The sequence below is a fragment of the Echinops telfairi genome, unplaced genomic scaffold, assembly GCF_000313985.2.
Source record: "Echinops telfairi isolate 266 unplaced genomic scaffold, ASM31398v2 ScPeMD7_53;HRSCAF=182, whole genome shotgun sequence".
Taxonomy (NCBI): domain Eukaryota; kingdom Metazoa; phylum Chordata; class Mammalia; order Afrosoricida; family Tenrecidae; genus Echinops; species Echinops telfairi.
The window spans coordinates 10,682,336-10,698,772 of NW_022103951.1; the positions used below are offsets into that span (position 1 = coordinate 10,682,336).

Genomic DNA, 16,437 nt, shown 5'->3' on the forward strand with positions numbered 1-16,437 from the left:
GGGTGGTGGCGGGGAGATGACTCAGAAGGGGAGGACAAGGTGGAGCCATGGGAATTTGCATAGTTCTTCAGTGACTTAACTCTTCATCTCATCTGATCCAGGGGACAAAAATCCAAACTACTTTAGAGACAGAAAGAACAGCGAAATGATCCCCTGTGCCAGATCAGCCAGGGGCTGGGAGACTGCACAGCACGGCCTCCAAGCTCCCGAAGAGTTCAACGCTCTCTGATTGAACCTGTGAAAAATGTCCACTCTGGGACTTTTCAAGTGCCTGCTGGATAGAAAGCTTGACTTCCCCATATCCAAATGATTTCAAGATAGCAGCATAATCAGGGTCCATTTTCCTTATGCAATTCCTAAATCTAAAAATGGACCCTCTTAATTGAAAGCCATTTTGTGTCTGGTCAGTATCATGTAGTAATGGCTCCTTTGACAGCATCATGAGCCGGGATACAGAAATGCTAGAGGACCCAGTTCAACAGGGAGCCTCTTTAGCCAGTTAGCATGATATTATTGCAGCCAGAATGCTGCTCGCCTTCCCTGAGCTCCTGATGGATGAGAATTAAGTTTATTTAGTTTGGCTATCACAGATAAGGTCATTCCAGAAGCTTTCCTGTTCCTTTTAGATTTATTTGAAATGACATCACGCACTCGGATGCAAGATGCTTTCATGTGCCCAACATTAGGTGAATCAATGTGACTGAATGATAAGAGTAGCTAAAAGCTTAAACCACCCATTTGGGGATGGAAGAACATTTGAGGAAGATAAAAGCCATTTTTTCTCATTTGCCCTCTCAATGACAAGGATCACAGCAAAGTCTATAGCAATGGGACCAAATGGTTAGCCTTGTCATTCATTTTGGGGGGGTGTAGATGAGAGCTCCCCTGATGTGTAAAATGGGGTGGTTTTTCTGTCCTCTACATTTGAAATGATTTGAAGGTGAGGCCATTTACAAGCCAAATGATTTCTCCGTGATGCTACATAGACTATCTTGGTCTCCTTCCTCTGAAACTTGGAAAACCCTTTTTTCTGTCTTCAAGCTGTAAGATGGCTAAACTCAGTGCTACATCCTGGTCCTGAGTATTTTTAGGGTGAATGTTCATCCCATTGCTTCCTTTTATTCTTCAGAAGCATCCCTGGGTGGCATATATGGGTAAGCATTTGCCTACTAGTCAAAAGATTGGTTTGAGCCCACCCATAGGTGCCTCAGAAAACAGGCCTGAACATCTCCTTCCAAACAGCCATAAGCCTGAACACACCTCTGGAAATCCCCCACACGTGGACTCCTTCTGGATTACAATCAACTAGTTGCCAACTAGTCAGAATAGAAACAGGGTGACATATGGTGAGAAGAAATGCCTTGTCTGTCTGACAGTGATGTGGACTTCATCAACAAGAACATATCAGACTTCTCGATGCTGACTCCAAATAGGCACGTCATCCCACTTCCATCCAGGCCATGTCCACTCAGAGAGAGACATAGTCCACAGATGTATACTTCATTCCTGGATCAAGAGCAGTGTGAAATTGTTCTAAGCAGATGCCAAGATCAAACGAGAAAAGTCCTGGAAGCCAAGGCCAAAGGAAAACAGCTATTCCACCTGTGGTTCTAGAGCAGCGGTTCTCAACCTGTGGGTCATGACGCCTTTGGGGGTCGAATGACCTGTTCACAGGAGCAAAACGACAGTGATGAAGTCACAACGAAAACAATGTTATGGTTGGGCGCGGGGGTCACCACCACCTGAGGAACTGTATGAAGGGGTTGTGGCAGGAGGAAGGTGAAGAACCTTCTAGAGTGACAGTCCCACGCTCAGGTCTCTATCAAACAGCCTAGCCCACCAATGAAGAAACCCACGTTGGCACCAGTTTTTCTGAAAAGAATGAAAATAAACCAGGCTTCTAGGCATTGAAGAACCAAAGGGTTGGATGAGAAATCAGAAGACAAAAACCTTAGCTCTGCTTGGTCGGTGTAGGGTTACTAGTTGGCCTGCTAACTGCAAGATCAAGGGTTCAAAAACATCAGCTCCTCCGAGGGAGAAAGATGAGGCTTTCCACTGCCATGAAGATTTACAGGCTCAGAAACCCACAGGTACAGCTCTACCTGTTCCACAGTGTTGCTATGAGTCAGCATCGACTTGATGGCGGTGAGTGAGTGAGTGAGTGAGTTGCCGATATGACATGTGGCTGTAGCGCACTTGACGTGTGTCTACAGCAAACAAAGAACTGAAACTTCCATTCCATTCTATTTTAATTCATTTGAATTTAAATGTCAAAACAGATAGTGCATTCAGCTATTAGAAAACATTTAGGTATGCATGCAAGACTTCGGCTCTTCAAATGGAATAAAATTGTATCAAATCTAAAGACCGATCAAATATTTCTGATGAAACTTTAGCACCTGGCTCTCTCTGTTTCTCCGCTATCCTGAGTGTGGCGTTGCTCCGATGTCACCATGTCGTCTCATAAGACTTTCAGGATCAAGAGATCCCTGGCCAAGAAACAGAAGCAGAATCGGCCCATTCCCCAATGGATTCGAATGAAAACTGGTAATAAGATTAGGTATAACTCCAAGAGAAGACATTGGCGAATGAACCAAGCTGTGTCTGTCAGGAGCCCCCTGAGAGATGGCACGCACGGCCGCATTTGCCTAGGCTCAAATCATGTTGAGTTGCATTAAGACTTTTGCCCCCCTTGCAGAGGGGTCTCGGGGAGATGAGCCAGTCAGGGTGCGATGTAACAACGATGAAAAATACAACTTTCCTCTAGTTCCTAAATGTTTCCTCCCCGCTCCCACTACCATGACTCGAATTCGACCTTGCAAGTCTGGCTAGACCAGAGGGTGTACACTGGTACAGATAGGAACTGAAAATACAGGGAATCCAGGGTGGATGAGCCCTACAGGACCAGTGGTGTGAGTGGCGAAACAGGGAGGGTAGAGGGAGAGTGGGTAAGAAAGAGGGAACGATTACAAGGAACTATATGTGACCTCCTCCCTGGGGGACGGACAACCGAAAAGTGGGTGAAGGGAGACGTCGGACAGGGCAAGATGTGACAAAATAACAATTTATAAACTATTAAGGGCTCATGAGGGTGGGGGGAGCGGGGAAGGAGGGGAAAAATGAGGACCTAATACCGGGGGCTTAAGTGGAGAGGAAATGTTTTGAGAATGATGAGGGTAATGAATGTGCAGGTGCGCTTTACACAATTGATGTGTGTATGGATTGTGCTAAGAGTTGTATGAGCCCCTAATAAAATGATTTTTAAAAAAGACTTCTGTCCCCATCTGATCAATTGAACTTCTATTGGCAAATAATCTGGTTTCTTCCTTGGTTTTTATGCTTCCGCATCAAGTTTAACAACAATAAATAATGTAAGGCTGTTGGTTTGAAAAAAAAGAAAAGAAACTTTAGCACTGGATTGGAGATACACTAAACATGAAAAAAAGCATAGTGAATTCTGAAGACTTAGCATGAACAAAAACAGTTAAAAGTTTTATTTATATTGATGTTGGATGGTTCGAATTTTATATGATGGGTGCAGTGGTTGCATGCTCAGTTGCTCGCCAAAAGACTAACAGTTGGAACCGCCCCCCTTCTCCCCCCGCCACTATGGGAGAGAAAGATGTGCCAGCCAGTGCTGACAGCCTCCGAAACCCTATGGACTATGCTACTCTCGTCTTAGCGTCACTGTTATGAGTCAGAATCAATTCGACGGCAGCGGGTTGGGTTTGGATTTGAATACTGATCTTAAATGCCAAAGGCTAGTTTGGAAATCCTGAGTTCAGTAAGAGGATATTACTAAAATGAATCTCACTTGTTTCTTTTGCTTTCTTTCACAGTGGCTACTGGAAAATGTAAGGTTATGTAAATAGCTCCTATTATGTTTCTGATGGGCATCACTGGCTTAGAATAAACAAAATAAAAATATGTCCAATGGATGGTTTCCCATGTATAGAGTATAAAGTGCTGAGAGAAAAACCTGGGGCTTTAATCAGCTAAGGACCGAATGAATTCCTGGTGGAGTGGGACGACCTGTTTATTGGAATTTTCCATGCTAACAGCTGCTGGCGCTTGGCACTGTCATCCTCTCTCGAGTGACATGGAAGGCCACACCAGGCCGAACGCAGATGCAAAGAGAAGAATCCAGCAGTCTTCGATTAAGAAATCTGCTTTACAAAAGGAGGACTGTGACTCACCCTACATTTTTTAAAATTATGTTATTTTCCCCCAAAATATTTTCTCTATGAACATGTGTTATAGGACATGCCATTGAAGCTTTTATTATTGTGAATTTTGAAAGTACTTACTAGACCATTTTGATCTATCCATTTTCTTTTCGAATGTGATAAATACTGAGCAAAAAGCATAGAAATAAAAGCTCCTGTGGAGTGCTGGATAATTTTTAAAGAAAGTCTAAAGGGATCCTGAGACCGAAATGTTCAAGAAGCGCTGCTCTAGAGGGACTTGGGAGCTAATGCTGTTGGTGGTCCCCTTCTGATCTCCCTGGCCCACCTCTGCGTCCAGCTGCAGCTGCTGAAGACAGCGCCATATGCACACTGACCGTTCCCCCCTCCCACACCCACATCCCTCCATTGTTCTGCCTGCGGCCTTCCTCTCAAACGGCAGGACTGTTATTTGTGAGGGTCCACAATTAGAAACCGCCCACTGCCAATTAAGAGTCCGCTGACTGGAGACATAAATTGTGGTGCCTGGGCACCAGGGAAACAAGGAGAACGGACAGGCCCGTGGTACCTGCAACGATGTGGGGGAATCTCACCGACATCGGGTTCAGTAAAAGAAGGCAGGCACCGACGAGTAAACGCCTGTGTGGTTCCATTTTTATAAAATTGAAAAATGAGACAAACCTAACGAAACAAAATGAGCAGTCAGGAGAACAGTTGCCTCTGGGGAGGAAGAAGAGCCTGTGATGGAGTCTGAGGATCTGATAGGTTCTAGGTCTTGCTTGGCTGGTGGGTCCATGACATAGGTGTGCTCATTTTGTAATACCTCATTGAGATCTGGGCATTTTTTTCTATATGTCTGGTAGGCATGACTCAGAAGGTTAAACGTTACATTGCATATTGCTTTGACACTGATCCACAAGCCGCCAAACCCCAAGGCCTGCAAGTCCATTCCCATTCATGGTGACCTTGGGTAGGATTTCTGAGGCTGTAAATCTTTATAAAAGCAGGCAGCCTCATCTTTCTCCCAAGGAATGGGTTGGTGGGTTTGAACAGCTGACTGTGCAGTTAGCGGCCCAATGCATAACCCACACTGGACCAGGGCTCCTTCCGTTGGCCACCTAAAAAACCCCTCAAACTCACTGTCATGGAGTTGATATGGACTCATAGCAGCCCTATAGGTCAGGGTAGAACTGCCCCTGTGAGTTTCCAAGATGGTAACTGTAGTAGTTACATAATCTGTTGTCCATTTGAGACTTATGAGTGAAGGGGTGGAGTTTAGCCTGTCAACCAGGTCACAGCTTGACCTCATTTGAAGGTGCTAAGGAGATAAATAGGTTGTTGGAAGCGGGGCACCGCTAACTCCCTGGGAGAGATTGCAGCTGACTAGACACATGGAGCTACTCTAGAGCCCTGGAGCTGAAGGTGTCATGTGGAGACCCATGCCAGCACTGAGATGCCTGTACCACCACTGGATCCACAAGACTTTCTACCCACTGGCCTGTGATCGTCCTGCATCCGGTGTCATTGCATGTGTTTTTCTGAGTCTGAAGAGGACTTTATAGACTGGTACTGGACATATGGGCTAATACTGAACTTATCGACTTGATCTGGACTGGGCTGGGATGTTTTCTCAATATTCAATTGTTCTTGTCTATAAAGCTCTTTCCCTTACACATATGAGTCTTTCTATGAATTTGTTTCTCTTGTCTACTCAGATTAACACAGTAACTATTTACAGGAGTAGAAAGCCCCTTTTCCCATCTGCTGGGCACAGAGAAGGGTGAAATAGAATACTTAGGCACGGTTTGGGGGTTCGGTCTTTCCATCAGCCACCTCGGAGGAATCGATAATGGCAGGAGATTTAATTAGAGTGGGGGTGGGGGAGTACAGTTTGGAGTGGATTGTTTGGCTTGGGCAATACAATGACTTCTTTTAAAGATTTATTTGGAACACCTCTATTTACTTTGAAAACACCCAGCCTCTCAGTCCTCACCACTCCTCTTTATGCCTCACCATGTCGATCCCATAGTAAATTACCAGTCTGCCCTTGAAGGCATTTGAGCGTGAGCCCACAACTTAATAATAATTCCAGAGGTGACATGAACTATTGTGCAAGGGAGAGCCAACTCACTGTTCCCACAGTCAGGGGTGGTCAAGGGTGTGGCAAATGAGGGGCAGGAAGGGGTGCTGGTGTGAGGAAGAAAGGGTGATTGAGTGGGAGAGTCAGAAGCCCCTCAGAGGGGGACAAGGAAGCGAGGCCAAGATTTGTGACAAGGGAACCACCAGCTAGAGCAGCGGTTCTCAACCTGTGGGTCACGAGCCCTTTGGGGGTCAAATGGCCCTTTCACAGGGGTCGCCCGATTCATCACAGTAGCAAAATGACAGTGATGAAGTAGCAATGAAACTGATTTGATGGTTGGCGGTCACCACCACATGAGGACCCGTATGAAAGGGTCGTGGCATTAGGGCGGTGGAGAACCACTGCTCCAGAGGACCTCAGTGTCACATACCAAGGTCCCTGGGGACACTTCTGCCTGAAATAACACTTTGACATCCCTATTACTTTTAAGATAAAGAAGAATTCTTAAAACGGGACCAAGAAGCAGCATCATGATAAACAGAGAAAAGACAGAAGTTGTCAAGGATTTCTTTCTATCTTTTTTTTAAAATCCACAATCAATGATCATGGATGCAACAGTCAAGAAATCAAATGACAATGCTAAGTCGGAAAAACTTTTGAAAGTGTTAAAGAGCAAAGATGTCACTTTGGGAACGAAGGTGCACTTGAGTCAAGCATGGTATTATCAAATGACTCATAGTAAAAAGTGGACAATGAATTAAAAAGACTGGAGAAGAATTGATACCTTCGAATCATGGTGTTGGTGAAGAATGTGGAATGCGCCATGGCCTTTCAGAAGCATGACCAAATCTGTCTCGGGAGAAGTATAGCCAGAAAGTTCCATGGAAGGAAGGATGACAACAGACTTTGTCTCAATTTACTTTGGTCTTGTCATCAGAAGGGAGCCGTGCTTAAAGAAGTACTTGGTAAAGCAGAAGGTCAATGAAAGAGAAGAAGACACTGGAGAAGAGGGCTTGACACAGTGGCTGCTCCAATGGGCTCAAACATAGCAACAATCGTGAAGAGGGCACAGGACCGGACAGAGTTTTACTTTTGTGCCTGGGGTCACGGTGAGGAGATACTGACTGGACAGAACCTAACAACATCACTCCCAGGGCGGGACTTTCCCTTCAGCCAGACCTTATGCCTGTCTACAAGTGATCACATGGGTCTCTGTAACTCGCACTCTAATCAAGAATAAGCTATACTTTTTAGCCTAGCCTCAACCTGGTTTGCCTCTGACATCAGTCAGTTAAATCTTACTGAGCACTTTTGAAAGTTACTTGATTTTTCTGAGCTTCAGTTTCCTCATCTTTAGGCGACACAGTCAGACATTGTACGCGCAAGGGTATTGGGCCCCAGGACACTACTTGGTACAGAGAAGATGCTTAATACAAATACAGAGTCAGGTATGTGTTTGCCCCTCCAGATCCACTCTCTGTTCTTCACCATAGTACTCCCGGCCAAAGAGGCTGAGCTCTAAGGATGCCACCATGCCATGCCCTCTCATGACTAGTTGGATTTGGTAAATTCTGGCAGGAAATTATACTTGAGGTGTAGAATTAAGTGGTCCCTTCCCTGTGAAGTTCACCTTGAGCTAGCTGAAGGTCACGGTTCCTCTTAAGGCATTGTCATGGCATCCCTTTTTCTCTTTTCAGCTTACAGTAACCACTCCTTCCCCTTGTCCCTTTGGGCCTAGGAGTGTTAGTTCATTTGAGTTTTTACACTATCCTTTCTGGTTCCCCTTACATCTCACAGTAACAGGCAGTGGGTGTGTGTGTGGTGGGGGCGTGTGTGTGTGTGTGTGTGTGTGTGTGTGTGTGTATGTGTGTGTTTGTTCTAGCAATGAGCTTCCTTTCCCAGGCAGGGTTTCAACAGGAAATGGATGATACCCTCAAGTGTGTGTATTAAGGAGGAGGGGGAAAGGGAGAAGGAATCATAGGCAAAGGTGGGGAGGAAGGAGGAGAAGAAGTAAAACGTCAGATATAATCAAAACGTTAGACCTCTGTAATCTGACCTCCACTGGCCTTTCTTTTGGAATTTTTCCTCTGTGGGGTTTTCTTCTCCCATAAAGAGTTACAGTCTCAGAAACTCACTGGGGGCAATTCTACCCTAGAGGGTCGCTATGAGTTGGCATCTACTTGCCGGCACTGAGTTTGGGGTTGTTTGTTTGGTTTTTGGTGATAACATCTGACTGCTTATGCAGAAGGTTCTCCTCTTTTCTCTTGACCTAGCTACCTATTCAGCTACCTCCTGCACATTCTTGGTGCACAGCATCACAGATAACCCAGAAGTAACCCCTCAGTCTCCCCCTGCACACTCACTCCTCCCCCAGGGATTCCTATCTCAGGAGGGTATCTTCACTCTAGCTCCAGTATCTATGTCGGAAATGGGGGCATTGCCCCGGATGCCATACTCACCCTCAATCCCAGTCCAGTCCATTTCCAAGCGCCATACTGTTACCCACAGGATCTCCAGAACTCGTTCTGCGTTGCATACCTTCTGACTTTACCTCTAATCAAGCGTCTATATGGGGGGGCTTGTGTTGGAGGCCATTTCTCTACAGAGTAGCCAGATTGTTCTTTCTCAAAGACATCAGCTAATCCCTCTCTGAGTAAAAATTTTCCCATGGCTCCTCACTGCTCTCAGGCTAAAACCCAGACTCCGGGAACACAGTAAACAATGTTCTTCCCATAAAGAACAATATGCTTCATCTCTTCCTACCACTTCTTCCTTCACCCTCCCCCTCCTGCCTCCACACACCTAATACACTGTCTACCCTAAGCACTCAAAACTTCTTCCTATTCCTGATCAGGCCAGTTTCTCTCATCTCAGGGCCAGGTCTATCCTTAGGATGTCTCTGTATTAGTCTGGGTTGACTAGAGAAACAAATTCATAGACACTCATATGTGTATATGCTAGACCTTTATATAAAGAGTAATTGTACATTAAGAAAACATCCCAGCCCAGTCCAGATCAAGTCTATAAGTCCAATATTAGCCCATATGTCTGGTACCAGTCTGTAAATTCCTCTTCAGACTCATGCAACACTTGCAATGATGCCGAATGCAGGAAGATCACAGGCATGGAAAGTCTTGTGGATTCAGTGGCAGTGGAAGCATCTCAATGCTGGCAGGGGTCTCCACGTGGCTCCTTCAGCTCCAGGGCTCTATGTGTGGCTCCATGTTTCTTGTCAGCAGGAAGATGAAGCAGAGATTGTCTCTTACCACCAGGGAGGAAGATAGGAGTTCCCAGAATCCTTAGGAGAAGGCCATGCCCACATGGAAGCCTCATTGGCTATGGCCTGATTGATAGGCTAGACTCTACCCCTTCACAAGTTCACAGGAGATTACGTAACTGACACAATCTCTTTGCTTACCATATGCTCTGCTAAGATTTTTATATAATTCACTTTTTCTTGTCATTGAGATTTCAGGCTAACCTATCACAGGACTACAGGACCTTCCTCAGAGGCCTTGGAATCCAAAGCCGTTGCCCCTGGGCACACTCAATGGCATTGACTTGTGGGACCCTTTTTCACAGAGCTCAATCTCTATTTGACCTTTTGTTGTTGTTGTTACCAGTCTGTCCTTCACCAGACTGCATTCTGCTTGAGAAATGGTTCAGCTTCCATCTTGCCCACCACGATGTGACCAGTACCCAAAGCCCTGATCCACCATTGAGGAGGCTCAGTAAATGTGAACGTTTGGCAAATGAATTATCTTTTTTTCATTTGTGGTTTTATTTAGCACCAAAAAAAACAACCTTGCAAAAGGGCCATCTATTAATTTTCTTCGCTGCACAGCCTGGCATTGGGATTGGTGACTCTGATGGACAGTTGAGCTGCTCTTTCTATGATGGCTTTGCGATTCTTGGAGGAAACCTTGTGAGCAATCTCTGCACAGGAAGACTTGTTGCACATCAGCAGCACTTCCATCTCCTTGATGTTGTGGACCAGGAACTTGCGGAAGCCACTGGGCAGCATGTGCTTGGTTTTCTTGTTGCTCCCGTAACCAATGTTGGGCATCAAGATCTGGCCCTTGAATCTTCCCCGCACCCTGTTGTTAATGCCTCTGGGCTTGCGCCAGTAGCGCTTAATCTTGACATAGTGATCAGATTGGTGCCAGATGAACTTCTTGGTCCTCTGTTTGACAATTTTAGGCTTTACCAAGGGTCTGAGGGCAGCCATGATGCCTTCAAGAAAGAGGCAGACCTGGGTCAAACGAGTCCTGGAAGGAGGCCTCCCTGCCCAGGACCTGAACACTGTCGCAGAGTCTCTTCCAATCGCCAGCTACTGAGAAAACTGCAAATGGAATGGGTCTCTGGCAGGCTTGTTTTCTCTCACGTCTCCAAAGCTGGCAGAATACTAGCTATTCTCCAGATGCGATCCTGGGAGGTCCAAATGAGTCCTTGAAAGCATAAGGCATCAAGTTCTGTCCAGAGCCATAACCCCAGTAATTTGACTTTAACCTTTGTCTTGAATTTTCATTCTCAAATGTTTTCACTGAAGAACTTAGGCCAATTGAGCTCTAGCTCTTCAAAACTCTAAGTGGCGAATGGAATTAAAACCTAAAAATGGACGCTGTTCTGGTTTCTAATTTTGCTGTATGTTTTGATGGTTGATAAAGCTAAAGTCAGTTTACCTTCATAAGGTAAGTTCTAGTTCTTCTGGTCCCAGGGTTGTGGAGGCTAGGGGTCACTAATAGTCCTTTTAGACTGTCACCTTATGTCTTTGCTTCCAATGGGAAGAGAGCAATAGTTTCACCGTAGAGGGTGTGTTAGTCTGGGTCGACTAGAGAAACAAATCCAGGGAGACTCATATGTGTATAAGCAAGGGCTTTATATACATATGAATCTCCCTGGATTTGTTTCTCTAGTCTACCCAGACTAACACATTATGGTACCATGGGAGTGGGGTACGGGAGAAAGAAATCATAAAAATGGAGAATGGATGTTTATTTGAATTCTCCTTCATGGCAGTGTTTCTTCTTGTGCTAGCCAGAAGTCAGATATGCCCAGGCCGTTTACTGGGTTGCTTTCTGGAAAAAAATATAGGAAGCTCAAGTTTGGATTATTTTATTGGGTTGTAGTCTTTGGTTATACCTGTGTGAAATGGCAAAAATGAATGTTATTAATGTATATTTTGAGCTCAGAGGTAGACATCGCCATTTGAATTTCTCAGAAACCACGCTGATTAGAGAAAATGGCTGAAAGGTCAAAATGACTGACAAAAAGCCTGGCTCTGGCTTGTTCTCAGAGGCCTAATCCCATATTTTGTATCAATAGAATAATTTATATAGGCATTAAGATAAACTAAATAAGGATTGAACTTGACTGTTTTAAGAATTGAGATTAGTATCTAATTCTACTTTGTTTATACTGCTTTCTTCTGCTTATTATTGTTGAGATAAGGATTATTATTGGGAAATTATTATTGGGAAGTGTGAAAATGGAGAGCTTATAAGCCCCCTTGTCTGGAGCCATTAAAATTTGATCTTTAAATAGATTTAGGATAAATTTGATCTTTAAATAGATTTAGGATATACCTGCAAAGAAGGCTGTGAAAGGATAAGCCCAACCCAGTGTTTTGGAGTACTCAGGATATTTACATTCCAAAAGACTTGCCTAGGGGGCTGTTGACAGATAGAAGGAAAAAAGGAACTCTTTGGATTTGAAGTTTGAACTAGTGGCTTTTGTCAGAAGCTGGGAAAAATCTGGAACCATGGAGAAAACTCCTCTCTGGGACTGAACGTTAAAGGGAGCCTATGGGCAGGGTGAAATGCTTGCTAGGTGACCACCTGAATCCACTTTTTGAGTCGAAATGGGAGAAAAGCAACAGTAGAGAGACAGGTTGAGTTTGTCCACTGACACCTGTGGACCTGGTTCACAGGAACTAGAGGAGAAGAAGAGAGCAGGTTAACTGGTCTGAAGTTCATGACCTAGCCCAGGAGGTTAGAGTTGTTGAGAATCTGTGATGGGGCCAATGGTCTAAGGGTGAGGTGACCAATGGGCACTGTGGGGAGGCTAAGTGAGGCAGCCCACATTGAGTTGACGAGAACCAGACGAGTTGAAGAGAAGATATTTGAGCCTGTGAACTGGGGCATATTGCTGCAGACTTTATGGATGGCCTGTCCTGATTTGACTGTGCTTATGGATTCGGACTTCACCAGGTTCCAACTGGAATGTGAAGATTCTTCACATCAAGGAATATGATTGTCTCTTCAGAGCACTGGGTTGATGTAAGTGGGTGGTATAGAAATTGGATACCCAAAGTTAGGGGATAAAGGCATGAAGTGGTTGGCTTACAAACTTTCATAGGTGGGGGAATATATACATAGGATTATAAGACTAAGGTGTAGGTGTTCACATAAATATAGAATATTTTTGTTTTGTTCACTGATAGAATGCTATAACCAAATGAGGGTGGCACATTTTAAATTATGTGCATTTTAATTTTATCCTATTAGGTACAGCTATGATTTTATTATTATTTTGTTTGAAAATTATATATGGCTAAAAAGTTATGTGAAAGTGTCAAGTTGACAAGGGGTATTCTGTGGTAGCTACATAATCTGGTGTCAATTCGAAGATTAAGGGTGTAGGGGTGGAGTCTTGCCTGTCAATCAGGATATAGCCAATGAGGCCTCTGTGTGGTCCTTCTCCAGAGGATTCTGGGAACTCCAGTATTCCTCCTTGGAGGCAGGAGATTCTCTCTCTCTCTCCTTACTCCCAGGGAGACATCCTCATTGACAAGCCACATGGAGAAAAGCTTATGGCAGCCAGAACCTCAGACACGGAGAAACCACAGGGAGACCCCTGCCAGCGCTGAGATGGTTACAACGCCACTGGATTCACAAAACTTCTCACCCACTGGAATGTGATCTTCCTACATTCAGCGTCAATGCATGTGTTTTGTGTGTCTGCAGAGAACTATAGATTGGTATCGGACATAAGGGCTTGTGGACTTGAACTGGACTGGGCTGGAATGTTTTCTCAATATTCCATTGCTCTTGTATATAAAGCTCTTTCTTATACACATATGAGTGTCTATGAATTTGTTTCTCTAGTCTACCTGGACTAGCACAGATAGGTCACTCTCAAACTTTTAAGACCTTCTCACTACTCACCAAAGTAGGGTACAGAATATTGTCTTTGTGGCCTATATTTTGCCAATTGACTTTAATGTCACCTGAAACTACGACCCTGATACCCCGGGCCCAGTTATTCACTCCCTTAAGGTGTTTGGTTATGACAAACAAGTTTTTAAAACTTTGCCTCCAGTATGCTATATTATGTACATGGATATATTTGTTGTTTGTTGCTGTTCTTAGATGCCATCGAGTCAGTCCTAACTCATAGCAACCCTATGTACAACAGAAGGAAACACTGCCCGGTTCTTACCATCCTCACATGCCTGAAGCCCTTGTCGCAGCCACTATGTCAATCCATCCTGTCAAGGATCTTCCTCTTTTTTGCTGACCTTCTACCTTTCTATCATGCCCTTTTCCAGGGACAAGACTCTCCTGACAACATGTCCAAAGTACATGAGAAGAAGTCTGGCCATCCTTGCTTCTAAGGAACAGTCTCACTGTACTTCTTCCAAGGCAGATATATTTGTCGTACGGATATATTTATATGTAAAAGTATCCTCTGTTACATTTACATATATTTTTAGTGTAATCCTATTTGCCTTCCTGTTCAGCTTGAGTGTCGAACTATGTATCCACTTGTCGATTACTGTTATTATTGCTACTGCAGGAATGTGTTTGTCATAGGATTTACATTTGCTGCCTTTAACTCCTGTGCATTTCACAGTGTCTTCTTTTGCCTGGGTCATGTTGTACTTACCTCCCTCACTCTGTCTTTTCTTTCATGCAAGTTAATACACATTTCCTATCCACTTAGTAATTTTCCATCCCTGGCAACCATCACATAATGGTTCTTTCTGTGTAAAGCTTTTCTTGGCTTTTAAATGGTGCTCTCATACAATATTTGTCCTTTCATGATAGACTAATTTCACTCAGCATAATGTTCTCTGGGTTAGGAGGTGTTTTGCAGATTCATCCTATTTTCTTTAACGTTTCCTAGTATTCCATTGTGTGTCCGCACCACAGTTTGTTTCCATCCATTTATCCGTTAATGGGCACTTAGATCGCTTCCATCCTTTTGTTAAAGTCTCCATTTTAAAAACAGAACAAAACATCCAGGTTGCCTCACTCATGTGGCCAGAGAACCAGTTCGTGAATGACCTTAAAACTATTCCTTGGGCCGGATGACCAGAATGCCATTGTCATTCCTTCCCTTGTTCATGTAGATAACAAGATGCATGTGCCAGACACTGGGGTGAGTGCTGGAGATGCAACAGTGATTCAAGGACAAATAGCCCCTGCCCCTGAGACTCATGGTGTATAAGAGATGATCAGAAGGTGAACATGCCCAATGTAGTAGTCGCAGTGGAAATGACATGCACACAGGAGGAGAGGCATAGGGCAGAGCAGTGCAGAAATGGGTGGGGTCAGGAAAGGAAAAGGAAATTGAAGTTAAAGCCTGTAGTCCAGGGTAATTCATATGGACTTCTAAACTACTTCTCCCTCCTCTGGGGAGCCATTTACAAAAACCATCAGTTTTCACTACATGAAACTGTCCATGGTCGCATCTGGCCCAGATAAAAGGTGAACTCAAACCAGAAAATTCCAGTAACCATGTGGCTTAATTGGACATGGTAATCAAAGAGCCACATGGCTCATTGGTTACACATTTTACAACCTACTGTCTAACACTAGTAATGTGTTCTGCACGCTCCATGCACCCATGCAACTTATAAAATGTATATAAGGAGAATATTGATGCTGTTCCATACGGGTTAGGGTAAGCTAACTCATGGAACAAACAGCTCCTAAATCTCACTGGCTTTACCCAACAAAGGCCAATTGTTTGCTTATGTCACACACACAAGGCAGTTCATACGAGATGCTCTGCTCCATGTAGACATAAGAAGAGTCATAGTCCTTCGACTTTGTTGCTCACCATTCCCCAGGGGCTTTTGGTCCTTCACTGGATTCTGTGAATTGAGCTACAGGAAAGAGAAGAGGCAGTTTTTGAAGGCAAGGACTAGAGAAGGGAAGATTTTTGAACCAGGGCTGGAAGTGGATTTGATTGCTTCTGCTCAGATACCATTGGTCCTAACTCAGTCATAGGGTTCCATCTAACTACAAGGCATCCTGGGAAATGTAGTCTATTTATAGATAAAGGAGGAAAAGCAAAATAAGGAAATTAGATGGGTTGCATTGTGTCAGCCAAATGATCCCCCAAACATTTACCACTCCAACAATTAAATCATAAGCTCAGTCTTAAACAACTGACAGCATTTTTCAATCAGTGATTTAACTCTACTTATTTAGTCAAAGCATTGTCCAGACAATCAGAAATAGTGATTAACTGGTGAAAACAATTTCTCCATCTCACATGCCAGATAGAACACTACGAATGCCATGCGGATGAGTGAAACAGTACTGCTGGTAGCACTCCAAATCCCAGATGCATGGATTCATTCCCAACACAATGGGTTTAAACTTGTCTCTGTCATCGACAGATGGCTGCAGACAAATTCACTTGTCTTATTCTCCTTTGGGTGGCTGGGGGGAGGGGAAAGGGCCAATCAAAACGGTAGCTTCTGGGAGGATCCGCTGGACCAGTTAAATTCAAGGCAGAGAGGTCAGCTCAAAGGTGATGGCGACTGGGTTTTGAGATTTCAAAGCGGTCATCTTGATAGATTTTCTCAGATGACACAGGATGATCACAGGGGCTTATTTAGGACGACATTTTAAGAAAATGGCAAGCTGTCTTGGTAAGACAAAGGCCAGGAGCGCAGGGCTGAGGAACTGTTTTCCCTGTCCCAACAATTCACCTGCTCACTCTTCAAGGGTAGCAAGCACTGTCCTGTGAAAACTGTCTTGGGAAACCCTACCCCATCTATCTGAGGTTGTTAGTTTATTGTGCCAACCTGGCTGATAAACACATGTGGGGTTAATTGAAGGGCAGAGGGATAAATGGCTTGGTGAGCCTCGCCTTTCTAGTTCTCGGGTCTCTTGTTCTCTGATGGTTGGACCAGGGTGCAGCTGCCTTAGCCAGTTC

General features: G+C 44.4%; 2 protein-coding genes and 1 non-coding gene across 3 annotated transcripts in view; all 3 read right to left on the bottom strand.

Annotated features, from left to right (window-relative positions):
- The window catches only part of NHS (NHS actin remodeling regulator), a 395,745-nt gene that overhangs the window by 125,462 nt on the left and 253,846 nt on the right, over positions 1-16,437 (bottom strand). The gene's annotated exons all lie outside the window — the stretch shown is intronic.
- LOC105979295 (60S ribosomal protein L32-like) lies at positions 10,088-10,492 on the bottom strand. Its single transcript, XM_045290749.1, has one exon. It carries the CDS (start codon positions 10,490-10,492, stop codon positions 10,088-10,090), a length of 405 nt encoding a protein of 134 aa, XP_045146684.1.
- Positions 10,565-10,702, bottom strand: LOC115869833. Its single transcript, XR_004046393.1, has one exon. It is a non-coding gene; the product is annotated as a small nucleolar RNA SNORA7 (small nucleolar RNA).

What these genes read in the sequence shown, in the direction of transcription:
- LOC105979295 (XM_045290749.1), bottom strand. Translation starts at nt 10,492, where the DNA reads ATGGCTGCCCTCAGACCCTTGGTAAAGCCTAAAATTGTCAAACAGAGG.